This window comes from Myiozetetes cayanensis, unplaced genomic scaffold (genome assembly GCF_022539395.1).
Source record: "Myiozetetes cayanensis isolate MyiCay16 unplaced genomic scaffold, myiCay2020 scf33, whole genome shotgun sequence".
Classification (NCBI taxonomy): domain Eukaryota; kingdom Metazoa; phylum Chordata; class Aves; order Passeriformes; family Tyrannidae; genus Myiozetetes; species Myiozetetes cayanensis.
The window spans coordinates 2,492,995-2,508,016 of record NW_026087555.1 but is presented as its reverse complement, the minus strand read 5'-3'; the positions used below and the strand labels follow the sequence as shown (position 1 = coordinate 2,508,016).

Genomic DNA, 15,022 nt, shown 5'->3' with positions numbered 1-15,022 from the left:
GCATGCCCCAAGATGCCTATTTATACTGAGGTAAAAGATAGGGCATTTTCTATTAAGATTGCATCTCTTGCCATTGGCAAAGCGCATGGTTCAAAAGAAGACAACCTATGTGTGCTAATGCTAGAGATGTCACCATTTCTATCACTATTTCCCACTTCTCAGATTTTGTAGTTCTTGAAAGAGTTTTACTATGTGCAGGAGTATCCCTGGACATGCTTCTTATTTTTTAGCTCTGTTTGCACAAAAAGTAGCACTTATTAATGTGCACTGCCCTATTTATCTTCCCTCAAGTACTTTCTTATCAGTTGTGTTCTCATGCACATCAGCATTGCATCCTATACTTGAAGGTCATTGCCAATTGAGTTATCAATGCATCAGATATGACAAAAAGAGTGCAAAAGGCACCCCAGTTAGGAAGTTGTCACATCAGCTCAGAACTCACCCTAAACTGAATGCACACTTAATGTTGTCAGGGCCCACAGTGCATCCTTCAAATAATCCCGGATGGTAACAAAAATGCATACGAGTGTCTAAAAAAACAGTACTTAGTATTGTATTGACTCAGGGGATCTACAACATTTGTTGTAATAATTGTGCCCATATTAGAAAATCTGCCATAAGAATGTCAGGAGGTCTCAAAAATGTTATGTACTGGACTGAAATCATAACTAGTTTAAACTGGCCTCTACAATATTAACTAGGGCACAGGTCTTCTAGTCATTGCTATCTAGCACAGAAAGGTTACTTAGGCACCTAAGACTTTGGCTACTGTACATTTTGTTTCTATCAAAGACATCCCAAAGCTTAAAAAGTACAGATAAAATCAAGTAAAAACCATACACAGAGTAACTGAAGTAAAAAGTTGGTTCACTGCATCTCTGCAACAGCTGCGAGAAAGAAGTAAGTAAATAAATAAAGACACTCATTCATATTGATGAAAAGTGCTCATTTTGGTCCCAGGTTACTACTACTCTACACAAATCAGATATTTCATTCTAAATAATGATGAAATAACAATACTTAAAACATCTACATGAAAGGGAGGAAATCTTGATAAATTACATAAGAAAGTGTACTCTTTGTGTCTGTGTTTCAAATGACTCCTCCAGCTTCAGATAATATGCAGGGACACAGAAAGGGACATGTGCTTGATAGAAAAGGAGCTGTGTGGTGCCCCTGTATGCTACAATTGACAGTATCCATTTATGTGTAGGAGGTAAAGAGGGATCTCCTCACCTATGATGCATACCTGACCTTCACCATTCAGGATAGGAAAAAAAAAAGAGATAGGGCAGGATAAAATGCTGGATTAACATGTAAGCATTAGAGGATTTCACCCAAAGTCTCTTGCAATTAGAGCACACTTTTAATTTTCATTTACGATGAAAAACTATGAAGCTTGCATGCTGGCAAATCAAGTAGAACTGAGAGAGAAGCTGCCAGAATCTGTAAACTGCCCTGAAAACAACAAATAGACAAGAAAACTTCCCTGTTTATTTTTATGGGATAAAAACAACCACTCCATCTGACACAGTTCATACAATTTGGATCTAATGGAATTTAGAGTCTCCCAGTGAAAGTTTTCCTACCTTTAGACAGAAGCAGAGCCAGAAATAGGTATCATATATATATATTTTTCGGCTAATCTGTATAGAGGATGGTGACATCCAAGGAAGAGGTGGAATATGTTAATACATAAGAATCTATAGCTGTAATGTACACTAAAAACAGTGAGTTTGGGTATTGCACAAATTTAGCTGAATTCCCTTCTCAAAAGTTTTTAGAGATTTAGAGTTACTGAGGGGTCATAAGGTCTTCCTTTTCTTTATAGTTTGTTCTGGTTGGTTGGTTTTTTTTTTGTTGTTATTTGTTTGTTTTTTGAATTAACTTTGTACAAAGAGTTCTGAGCAAGGAAGCTGCTGCAATATATTTATCCTGATCATGCATATAACATTTTTATAAAATTTCTGTTTCCAAGAGAGTTTGATACTCCTAGCAATTAGTGGGAAAAATGGTTGTATAAGAAGTTGAACAGGTTAGAATAATGTACAGTTCTTTCTAACTCTCTATAAAAACTGCATTGATAATGGTCATGGATTAGTTTTTGGCTCTATGTGACAAACCACACCGATTATCTCAAACTTTTGACTTCTGAGGTTCTGCAGTGGAAACACTAGTTTACAAAAAACAAGTAACATGAAAACCAAAGTCTAATATAGAAATGAACAGTGGATTCCAATCACTTTTTCTCATCCATGTAGGGGGTGGGAAGGTGGCAGGGTGAAGACTTCAACTTTGTCCTCCATGCAACAGACAAGTGTCTCACGTGCCATCCACTGTTATTTTGGTGTACGCAGGAGAAAAAAAAAAGAAAAAAAAAGGAAAAAGATGCCTTTTTAGCTCAAAATTAGAAATAATAATAAAAAAAATTAGAATGCATTGTAAAATTTCCCTGATTTTCTTGCTTAGCACTAAAAGGTGGATACACCTGCATCTGGGAGGAGGAGAGCTACTGTGGGAGCATCCATTCATAAAAATCACCTCTCTTCCTGGGACTTTGTAAGACTGTTGTGTCTAGAATTAGTTACAGTGTAAAAATAAAATAATGAGCTCTGCTTAAATCCTCAAACTACAGCCTATTTGTGGTATAGCTCTTGCACTAATTTTCTAGCTAGTGGTGAATTTCTTATTTACCTCCTCTGCCAAGAAAAACATTAGTCAGATCTCAGGCCCAGATTTACTTCTCAGTTATCTCAGCATTATGCCAGTGTGACTCTCCTGGGGTTATTCCATTAACATAAAACAGATACACCAGCTCCTCCCTCAAGACCCGCCCACCCCCAAAATCCCACCCTTTATTTTTTATTGTTGTCACACCTGTACTTCTTTTGCACATACATGAAAACATGCACACACCTCATTAGCATATTCTGAGGACTCAGATAAAAGGACAGAGGTTGTGCTAAACATTAATACATCAGGGGATAATGGGCAAAACAGTAAAAATCTAAAGTATGAATCTATGTTGAATAAAGAATGTCTATCCAACTCAACAAAAGATTAATGCTGCTACTACTGTTTTGGTAAAATATATTACTCTGCCAAAAGCACAATGAGATAATATTGATTTATAACACTGTAACCTTAAAAGACACAAAAACATAGTTTTGTTCTCAGCTTTACACTTGATATTGTTGTCAAACTTTATTGGAAATACCTTTATTTTGATTTCTGAAAATCTAGCTGTGTTGAGCCATTTCACAGCTGGTGAGCAGTAAAGATGCTTCTGCCTCATTTACAGATCTTGAACATGAATCAGACAATCAGCTGGAACATTAGTCAAAGAGATCACCAGTTAATGATTTCTGACAGGCACTGCAGTTGCAGACCAAGGCCCAGCCTGGCTCGAAGCATCTGACAGTATTTTTCTGAAGCCGACAATAGGTGTTGCAAGACAGACAATGCAATGAAGTGAGACTACTGGTCTCATACCACTTAGTACCTCTTAAATACTTCCAGAAAAAAACCGCATAGTTCTGATGGTCGCTGAATAATCACTTTGATGCAGCCCAGTGACAATAAAAGACAAAAGAACTGTATGCATAGGCATTCTGCAGTTCAGTGAACTCTGCCCAGCAGCTCCACAAGAAATGCATATTCAGAAATGATTAAAAATTTCAGTCTTTATAACCATAATATAAGTGGTTACAGTCCTGAGGAAGAAAAGTTTCACATCAAAAACCCAGATTTATTCTTATTTTGTCCAGAACACTGTGGGAGAGGTTGGACAGCAGTAAGAAAATTGTATTGTTTCATGTAATGTATTGATCACAGTGAAAAGAGCTCACTGATCCCAGGAAAATCATGCACCAACACCATCTGAATGCCAGGCCACGCCTTGTTAGAGGCCAAATATACTCAGGCACAGTGAGCATCCATGGTAGAAGCAATAAAGCATTCTGTCTGGAACCATGCAGTTAAGGGATACAGAGGCTGGGTGCCCCACTGGGAAAAGAGGGAGCAGCCCCTGATTTGCCAGAACTCTTAGTTCTCCCTCTTTTCCCACAACTGAAATTCACCAACTCAAATTCTGTGAATGTTAACTCCTTGCCCTTAGCTCTATCCAATTACACTGGACTGTTCTGTTTTGATAAATAACCAGAAAAAAATTAATCAGAAATGCACAAACATTGTCATTCTTCCTACAGAGATAGGACTTTTTCTGGAATTAGCCAAACTGGTCTGTTTCAGAACTGCTATTCCAGGGAATTTATTGTGGGTGTTTTGATAATGTATAGCATAAGCATACATCTTGGAGCAAGGGAATCAGGGGCAGGGGAAGGAAGTAGAAGAATCCACCCAGAAGTTTGTCCAAGTCACATGACAAAGTGGAACAACCTGGTTCAAGACTTTCCACAGGTTTTTGCTAGGAAATGGTTATCACTGAGGTGCTGCCTGGTTCACACTCTCCCTATGGGTAACTGCTCCATCCAGTCCACACTCCTCCCTCCCCAGATATACTTGGCTATCAAGTGCAATGTTTGCCTTTATGCTCTATAAACGCACAGCAATATATGCTTCAGGTTACTCGTGTCTGCATCGGTTGAAGGGATTAAAGGAGGGAAAACAAACATTTCACTCATTCCTTAACAGTGTATCAAGGTAAGACCTAGGGCTCTTTGCCCGTATCAAGTCTTACTTGTATTCTTCGCATAATATTCAGAGTATGTACATTTTGCTTCGATTCTGAGTGAATGATATGTAAATACAAGTAACTAATTGAAAAAGTTCCTTTCCCCAGAGTAATTTCAAACTTCTGTTGGCTTCCACAAGGTCAGGAGTTCACCTTGTTTGCTTCATTTTGCTGCACAGTAAACTTAAAAGAGATGAAATGTACAGATGATTGAATAAACATTAACTTGTGTTCCCATCCTTCTTATTTATTCTGTATTAGTTTCTGTATTATTGTCCTTAATTCTGACCTTCTGTGCCACTAATAATTATAATAATTCTGATTCTCTACACCAACAGCTTTGAAGAAATGAAGTAATCATTTCTTTATTTCCTATACCCTATAAAGGGTTTTATTAAAATAAATAAAATTTAAAAAAAAAAATCATGCAGCTCCTTCAGAGCAAAAACCAAATGCAGGTGTTTTAGTTTGTTATTATTGTACAATTTGAAATCTTTATTGTAAAAGACATTGCCTTAGAAAAGGTTGTTGTAATCTTTATTTAGGATGGGAATGTAATGTTTTCCAAACCAGACACTGTTGACATATGTCTTCAAAATAAAGCATGGTTTAGCAGTCTGGAGTGAAGAAGCTTCATCTGTTACCCTTTAACAGCCATATAAGAGGAAAAAGCAGTTTATGTATCCTTTCCATCCTGACAGATGTGACAATAGCTGGAAACACTGTGCCTGCCAAGAGCTTTTATCAAGTATGTTATAACAACTAGTAATAAGTGTAAATAATAAATGGCTACGATCTTATGGGAAACAGTGGCAATACTAAACAATTTTTGGTGCTTGCTGATCGGAGTCCGCTAGTCTTGGAATTCCCTGGCTTCCCAGTAGAGTTTTGGCCTGACAATAAACAACAGTTTAATACTTTATCTAATCCCAGCCAGGAGGTAAGTTCAACAGCAAGCTTTTGCAGATGTTCACATCCAATAATCTATTCATAATTGATGAAACAGGGAGGTCAGATGTAATGGTTGCTACTATTCCAGCAACAAATAAATGGTTATTGACAAAACAAGGCAGTGTGGCGCTGAGTGCTGAGCAGTGACAAGCATGAAACAGTACCGAGACAGAAGTAGTGATGTGAATACAGCCCTTCATCCTGAGAATTCCTCAATGTGATGTGTGGCACGAGGGCCACTCTGACACATAAGCAGATGGAGGTGACTTGTAAAGGAAAAATGAGATTCCGCAAGTACATAAGAGACAAAGGCAGAGCCGGAGAAAGGAACAAGGAGAAAGGGGTGGAGAAGATTGGAAATTTGGGTAAGTGCAATAATACAAATCATTCAGAAATGTTTTTGTGTAGCAGCACTGTGGTCCAGATGTCTGGACTGCTTTTATCAGATTGTTGTGTCTACATGAATATACCTGGCTGTCAGATCACTGTAGCCTTCTAAGACATTAATATCATACTATATGTATGTGCATGCTTAAATGCCCATTACTTCTTAGACAAGGCACCTATAAATATTCTTTTTCATCCTCATTAATATCTTTAGTCCAGTCTTAAACAGATATTTTTAACTATACAAAGTTTTCCTAGCTAAAAGCAAACAAACAGTTAAAATTCACATGACACAATAGTAAAAACTGCAGAGATAAACTGGGAAAGTATAAAAACAATTTAAGTCAATTAAAAAACATCAGTTTTCTGTAAACCAATATGGAAATTAAGGAAAAGTTCTCATTCAGCTGAAAACCTTATATTCTTTAAGTTTTAACCATATAATGTAGTAAAAGGATTAATAGACTGTTCTTATTGACTGAATAAAACTTGAGTCATTTACATGCAAATAGACACTTGAAATCTTTTGCATCCATTTCAGTGCTAAAAGATAGTATTTTTACAATGTTTACTGTGTAATATACTAGTATGAAAAACAGTAGAATGAAATGGTGGCCATTACTGCTATATTGTGTAGTCATAAAAAGATTTCAGACAGAAATATTTTAAATATTAATATTACTAAAATCATTTAAAGCACCAAGGAATGTGAAATCGATTTATTTAGAAGTACAATTTATTTCACACTTTGCTACCAATTCTTTTGATCAGCTCTGAAATAATACATAAGCTGAAAGCAAAACAGCAAAACAAATTGCTTCTAGCAAGGAGGCAGGAAGCTCTAGGTTTTACACTGGCATGCTTCAGTGTTTTAACTGCTCAGGTTATTTATCTATCAAAGGATGAATTTTAAATTCCTTAAGATCTAATGGCTGAATCAAGACCTATTCTCCAATCCAGCCGTCGATGGTCCTGATCAAGCAATGTTGTTACAGATTTGCTCACACCGGAATATGTGAGTTGTCCCCCCGAAGTCAATGAGAATAATTGAATTGAAATTTAAACACATATTTAATAAGTGAATTGCTGTAGCTTGAACTATGCCAATTTGAGAAACCAATCTAATTTTAAAAGCCTTACTTTACAGAATATTTTTTTATAACCTGTTCATTAGAATTAACTATACAATGGAAAACAAAACCTCCCCACATTATGAATACATTTGCATTTAAGTACAGAATTTCCTGAAATTGTACAGTCTGGGTGCAAATGTTCCATTTCTCAAAACACATTAAGAGTCTGACTTCTGTAAGTATATTATCTAACAGAATTAGAAAACTTCTCATACAGTTTTTCAGCAATTTGCTACAGCCCTGGGTATAGTATGTGCAGTTTCCCTAATGGATATACACTAATGGACTGACAGTTCCTAAGGTCTTGGAAGCCATTGTTTCTCAGATAACATAAGCTACAAACTTAGACATGCTGTAACTATCTCTTCCCCTCAATTATATCCAGCATTTAGGTGCCGAAGTTTAGTATAGCTAAGCTAGAAATCCAATATAGTCTAAAGTTCATAAGGTAAATAACCTCTATAACATGCAATTGTACTGCTTTGTCTTTTTTATTCCTAGCCTGTGAGAATGAAATGAGTGGAAACTTCTATACTGGCAAGTAAAAGAAAAAAAAAAAAACAGCAGCATATTTTATTAGCTACTTTAAAAAAAGTTTCAATAGAGTACATAGAAAATGCCTTAATCACATCTTTTAATTGACAGAAGACAGTTATTGGAGTTTTAGAAACCTCAGTCAGGGCAAGTTACTAATTGTAACCTTCTTTCCCATAAATCAGGGTGTATAGCTGTGTTCACAATCTGGCTCCTACTTTGCCTGGGAAAACATAAGGAAGAGCCATCTGCACTGGCCATACCTGGCAGAGAATATGCAGATTGTTCCATCCCAGCAACTATTATCAAAAAGGTAGGACCTGAGCAAAGGCTCCATGCCCTGGTGAAAATAGATGCAAGGATATTTTTATTCCCTTGATGAGCATTTTAAGGAAACCTCCAGTAAGGGACAATTACAATTTGGCTCTTTTGAGTTCAAACACAAGAGCTAGCAAGAGTTTCATGGAAATGATTCAGAGTCATACAAGGAATTCTCTTGATCTTGGAATATCTATTATTATGTAAATATACTTTTCCTGGTGCTGCACTGCAGTCCCCTCCATTTCTTTGCAAAGTAATATGGAAAGTGTTTGTGTGTGCAAGTGTGTGTGTGCATGTGTGTAAGGCAATAATAAAACTTGCCATTTTGTAGCAGATATCCTGAGCCAAAATCTTTAAAAAAAAAAGAGTTTGAAGTCTGGGAAACCACATTTGATATGTTAAATAGCATGACTTCTAAATGCAGAATGTTTAATATATGTATTTTATGTGAGGCTGCATAAATTTAGCAAATACATAAAACCCCAGCAACTTTCGTACTGTTTTGGAATTAAAACCAAACAAAATAATGTCCTCCAGGCATAGCCCCCAAAACTGGAGTTTTAAATGTTTTGTCATCAACTTGTATTCAGATTCCTGAGAAAACAAGTGGTCAAATAATTCTAAATTCTGAAAGGTGTTCTTGATTTTTCTAATGGATCGTGCAGTCAAATCTGCAACTCACTACAGTTGCCTTACTCTTCTGGGATGTATGAATGAGTAAATTGAAAATTATCATGGATGAGATGAAAAATCCACCCATTTATGGTGTTTGGCAGCCGTTCTTATGGAACATGAGGCTCCTGTAGAGTAAGGGTAATGTCAACAAGTTACTAGTACATTTATTTTTAATTGTTTCTATGAGAGAACAAGGAAATGTGGTAATCTGATTTCCTTATCAGGTAATAGATTTTTAATGTATTTAATATTTTCGTTTCTCCCACTCTATAATTTTTGTATAACCTGACTAGTGTAATTCTGCAATAGTACTGTATTTAAGAGTGTTTTCTTACAGATGATATTCTTGGTGGCACATTTAGCTTGACAAAAATCCAGTTTGCGAAGGGAAATTATTCTGATGCCACAAAACAAGCAAAATACAACCTGAACCACAGACTCAAAAGGAAAACAATACCATGTTTCAAGGCAAGTGTAAGTGGACACCATAACACCAAGGTGCAAATCTGTGTGGTATATAGAAAATTACTGAAGGAAAGTAGCATTACTGCATCTCAGGGCTACTCAGAACATTTTTGCTGTTTGTTTTTTTTTTTTTCTGGTTGGTTGGTTGGTTTAAAGAAAATGGTTAAGACAGGAAAAACATTATTTAAATTAAACAATAGAAGAGGTTTTAACTTCAAAAAGAAAATGTTAACTTTTGTATCCAAATTAAAATATTAGATCTTTCACTTTAAGAATTAAGTGCTATATTAACAACAAAAAATTCACCTCTTTTTTGAAGTTTCAGATCTTCTTTATGATTCTCAACACAAATAATTTTTAAGTTCTTAATTCCTTCAGTATTTGAGTCAGCATATTTTGTCAAGGCAAAGTTCACTCCCAACGCTAATTGTCTCACATAATTTTGTTTGTACTATCTTCACCAATGTCTAGCAGCAGTGGGTCCCTTCAGAAACATGAAGTTTAACCAGTTTCACAATTGGCTCCCATAATCCACTGTGAGTATTAACATCAATCAGAAGTGCCAACCTTCAAAGGTGACTCAGTGTTTTGTCTGCTTTTTCAGTCCTCATATATGAAAAACACTAAATTCCTACATGAATACAATTTTAAGAACAATTTAAAAATCACCTTCAATGAAAGTGAAGCCTCCAGGAATGATGACACCTTTTCTTAAACTGGTATGCCAAAATGTTTTTTAAGCACGTGATGCCATCTGCTAAGCTGAAAATGTTACACTTCCTTACTACTGACTAAGTATCACTTAGAGATGAATAAAGGACAATCTAGCTGATTTAAAAGAAAGAAGTTTGAAATGTTTCCCATTAAACAGTATCTTTTAATGTGTCTTGTCAGTCTCCACTTGAGTGTTTCTTTTTGTGGTAACAGAAGTTAGTAGTAGTAGGTAGTAGTTTAGCTTAAACCTAAACTCAGTGACAGTCAACCTAAACCCAGACAGACACACTGACAAAAACCTGTCTTAAATTCAGCCTTCTAGTAAAGCACTAGAATAGTAAGCAAATCTCCCAGGAATGATGCTCATTCTTCTCAACCACCTTCCACAACGTTTGGAATAAGAGGATAACAGTCACTCTACCATTTGGAGTTCTTTGACTTGCTAAGCTCCTCCTTGATTCACCAAATCCATAAATATATACATACAGGCATAATCTATATAACTGGATATAATAGATACAATTAGATAAAAAATATTGTACATACTAAGTTCAGAATACCTGCACCCCAGCTACAGTTATATTTTCTCTAGCTGCATGAGTTAAGACAAAATTTCCAGTTGTTTTGACACAGATTTTTACAGAAATTAAGTTTATGGCCATAAATCACCTCTGATTACTTTAACAGGGTCATTTTGAATGTGAAGATGTCTTTGTAAGTTCATAATTTTTCTTGAAAATGTTGTGCCTGTAGCTTGTATATCGTAATTCTGACAATTCATGCAGATAGCATTATGTCATAAATTACCACATTTAGTTTGGTATGAATCTCAGGTACTCATAAATACTCATAAACACTGTCTACATTATTTAAATATGTAATATATATGAAACACAGGATTCAATATCCAAAATAAATGAATACTTAGAAAAAAAACCTAACACTTAGATGAAGAATGAGGATTGGATTTTTTCTGATGATTTGGGGTGCAATTCTAATTGAAAGAAAAAAAAAAATCCATGATACCCTACACTTTGAACCATTCTTGAAAGCCCAGTCTAAAAATAAAAAAATTTCCACATCCAGCATTACCTTACAATACCTCATGCAAGATTTCGAATGACACAGAAGTGTCTCACTTAATACTCAGCTTATATAATGAGTGTGAAGAAAAAAACAAGCAAAGAGTAACTTTCACTTTAAAATTAGCCTAGATGGAGAACTCTGCCTGACAAAATCCATAGTGTTTAAGATAAAATCTATACAATGTGAACTATTAGTATTTTGTTGAAAAGCCACTAGGCTTGATTATAAACCAGATGATATGAAAAATATTATGAACATACCCCACCGCTATTGAACACAATTAGTTTTCAGGCTTTTAAACTTGCACACACTTATATTTTTACATATGAGTGGCTCCACTGAAATCAATCATATATATCAAATAAAATTAAACTAGTTTATACAGATTATACACCAAATCAAATCATGTTAGATTAAACACCAAGTGCCCAGAAAATAAAAAAACCTCCTCTAACAAAACTAACCCATTCGATACAAAGTGACTGCACATTTTTTTTTATAGAATAGGCTCCAGCTTAATCATTTCAACCTTTAATTACTGCATCAGATAATGACTATTTTGAACATATGCTTCTCCGCTCTGCTAGAAGACATGAATGAAAGAGAAACAAGTTCATATGCATTCTACTGTGTGTGCATGTTGGGGGAGGGAGCAGCAGGCTAAAGAGTAAAGGGAACCAAGTGGCAACAATTGGAGGAAATGGTGTCTGTAACAGCTGCTCCTTTCAGATTCCCCTAGAAGGAGACTGCCTGAGGTGGACCACAGCACAAAAGGATAAAGAAGATGAAAACTGATGCAAAGCAGGGAAATAACTGCTGAGACCCCTGAGTCTACACCCGAATAGTCCCAAGCTGTGTGGCAAGACCTCTTTAGCATGCTACAGAAGCTGGTGATGAACTACATATTACCATGAGGCAAACTGGCTCCAAGCAGTATTGTCTGGATGTTATGTGTAATGATAACCAGTGCTCCTCTGGGAACAGGATGCAATGATTTCATCTCCGTAAGCATCTGAGCTCCCCTTGGATACAGAGACCATTAAACTGAGAACAGAAGGGTAAATTTTAGGCAATGATTTCCAATTGGAGAGTGAGGACAACTTGTGCTCTACACTACTGTCAACCACTGATACTTTACTGCTGTCTGTGTTGATCATAGGACAATAGGAAATAAAACTGTACCCCTTGTGCTAAGTACCACGGCACACAGTGTATTTTCTGAATGAAAGCACTTGATAGGTTTCTTATGTAATATTATTGGAAATGCCATTATATTAGGAAATGCCACTATATTCATGACATAGAAAAGTGTTGGTATTTTCATTACGGTTAAAATAACATTTTATATTCTTAACATAATGTATCATTTATTTTGTACTACAGAGACCTTCTTGCCCTTTTAATATAATTGCACATTGCTTTAACTGTCAGGGGGACTAAAAACAATAGGCACAACCTATTATTTATATACTTTAAATTAATAGGAGTAAGTAGTATATCACAAAATTCAAGATTTCAGAAGCTCCCTTAAAAAAAAAATATCTGCATGCAACAAAAAGAAATAGAACTTCCAAATGATTGCTGTAACTTTTTGACAGGAGACATGGGGGAGCAATAAAACAAAAGGAGTAGCAATAAAATGTAGACACAATTGATCCTGAGGAAATAATGCCAGGACACCTAATAATTCTGACACTTTCCATGGTAGTTTGATCCTTTGTATATCCAGGAGACTATGCAGTCTTGTTCATTAATTAATTTCTCCCGTGATGGAGAGATCAAACATGTGTACAGGTTTCTCTATTTAGTACATTTGCTTATTTCATAATTCAAACAGTGTATTATGACTCTCAGAAAATCAAAAGAAAAGTTGTTCAGACAAGAATGCCAACACACTTGTCAGTCAAAAAACAATGGCAGGTAAACTGCAGTACAATAAATGCGAGTCTGACCTATCATACTGCATTCCTGGGAGAGGTAAAATATTATATTCTCGTTGGTGTTGCAACTATTAGATACAATTTTATAAAATTATATGTAGCTTTTAAATTTTGAAACATTTTCACATTGAGCTACAGACTTTACCAGATGTGAAAACAGGCTCCCACTTTCCAGAATTCAGTTGATTTATACAGAAGATAGGACTATCAGCATGGAAGATTTATGTATAAAGATGGTCAACAACTTTTAGAAAAATCATATCAAAAACGACAAAAAGTATGTAAAGGACATTATGAGACAGAAACCTAAAACCCCTCCTACACTGCAGAAGCCAAGTAAGTAATATTAAATATGTGCTGAATTCATTCTGTGACTTCTATTGGTCTATTTCTGAAAAAAAAATAAACCACCACAACAAATACCCACAATGAATGACCTCTATAAATCATGTTCAGTAATAGAATACCGAGTCACTCTGCAGTTAAAGGAACAAACAGAAACAATAATTATCCAGCTGATTAATTGTAATAATCAAGGACAAAATATTCAAACCAATTAATTTTCCACAGAATATTTCTAAGAGAATCATGGAGGACTGTGACTTCTCTGATGACTGGCACAAACAAATCAAGTTGCTGTTTATCTTTCCTCTCACACTGAATCTATGAGGAAGCAGAGAAACCCTCCTTTCAGACAAGAATTCCACATGTAGAACCCTCATTGTCTTAGAATTATTAAGGCTCAAGGGAAACAAAAGAAGAGTAATTTGAACTCAAGTATCGACAAAAGGTATTGCATCATCATTACAGCTTTTCATACCAAAAGCAATTCATATTCTTCTAAATTCCTGATGTTCTGAAAAACTCAGTATGTGAATCGATGTATTTTTCATTGTTGCTCAGAAATATACTGTATCAAACTAATCTGAAAAAAAAAAAGTGTTTTTACAAAACCCTAACTAAATAAAAACTGTTTTATATATGCATATATACAGGAAAAGGAAAGCTAGTCACATATAACCTGAATTTTCAATTTATATTATTTCTACAGATCCAAGTATGGAAAACTGGACTCCATCAGTTCTGGAATTTATTGGAACCAGAAGTGCTTAAGCCACATGGATCCCTGCCTACAGAACTCAATGCAGTTGTATAAAAGGTCTGTGAGTCAAGTCTCTCCAAGTCTTTTCCACTCTCCAAATGCCTAGGATGTCAAGGAGGCAGAGAAAGGCACTGAGAAAGCTAAAGCAACTTTAAAATAAACTTACTGATAATGCTGTCTGTTGCTCTCCAGAAAAATGATATGCCAAACTTAAGCAATATGCAGCTTCTCCTTCCATCTTCACATTACCTGCTAAAGAAAGGATTGAAGTTACGGTTACCAATGTAATCTGAACTAAACTACATTAGTGAAGACAGTTCTTGCAGGTTCTTAAATAATACACAGATGTTAAAAATACTGTAGCAAATTTTTCCTTCTCCTTACCCCTGCCATTTATCTCTTTCCAAAACTGTAAAGTGGTAATTAAAAAGAGAGGCTGTGGATTTGAACAAAGTTCAACAAGAAGGTTCAGCAAAGTCAAAGAAAATATCTTTCACTAATGAAGTAAAAATCAAATTAACACGCTATAATGTTCTCTCTAATTGTTCACTAACTGTTTAATAGTCCCAGTGTCTTCACTTTAGGAAATCACCCAATATACAAAATAAAAAGTAGCTACAAATATATAATACACCCTAATGGATAAACACAAAATATATGTTGAAGGGTACACTTTGCTAACATGAACCTTAGTGAAACACCAAGAGAGAACCATCAGTAGACCAGTTTCATCTCTCTTGTTCTCATGGCTATTTTACAAGCTAATGTAGGCTAAAATAGCTAAAAAAATAGGCAAGTTATTCTTGCAAGCAATAGTTATAAAAAATTCTGCACAGGCAGTTGCTAACTGAGGTACATCTGCTTTTCCACACCAGGTTTTGTTTCACTGATACTGATCTAACAAACTGCTTGCTGGTCTTTTTTAGCTATTTTAGCCTCAACAGAAAATCACTGAGGCTAAAATACTGAAATAAATATGCATTAATTATATAAGTTCTTACTATACCACACTATATTAAAA

The 15,022-nt window shown here is 35.4% G+C and overlaps 1 protein-coding gene across 1 annotated transcript in view; it reads right to left on the bottom strand.

Annotated features, from left to right (window-relative positions):
* The window catches only part of TTC29 (tetratricopeptide repeat domain 29), a 383,434-nt gene that overhangs the window by 60,124 nt on the left and 308,288 nt on the right, over positions 1-15,022 (bottom strand). The window contains exon 10 of the mRNA XM_050327269.1: positions 14,168-14,253. Coding sequence (XP_050183226.1) covers positions 14,168-14,253 — 86 coding nt within the window. The remainder of the gene's footprint in view (positions 1-14,167; positions 14,254-15,022) is intronic.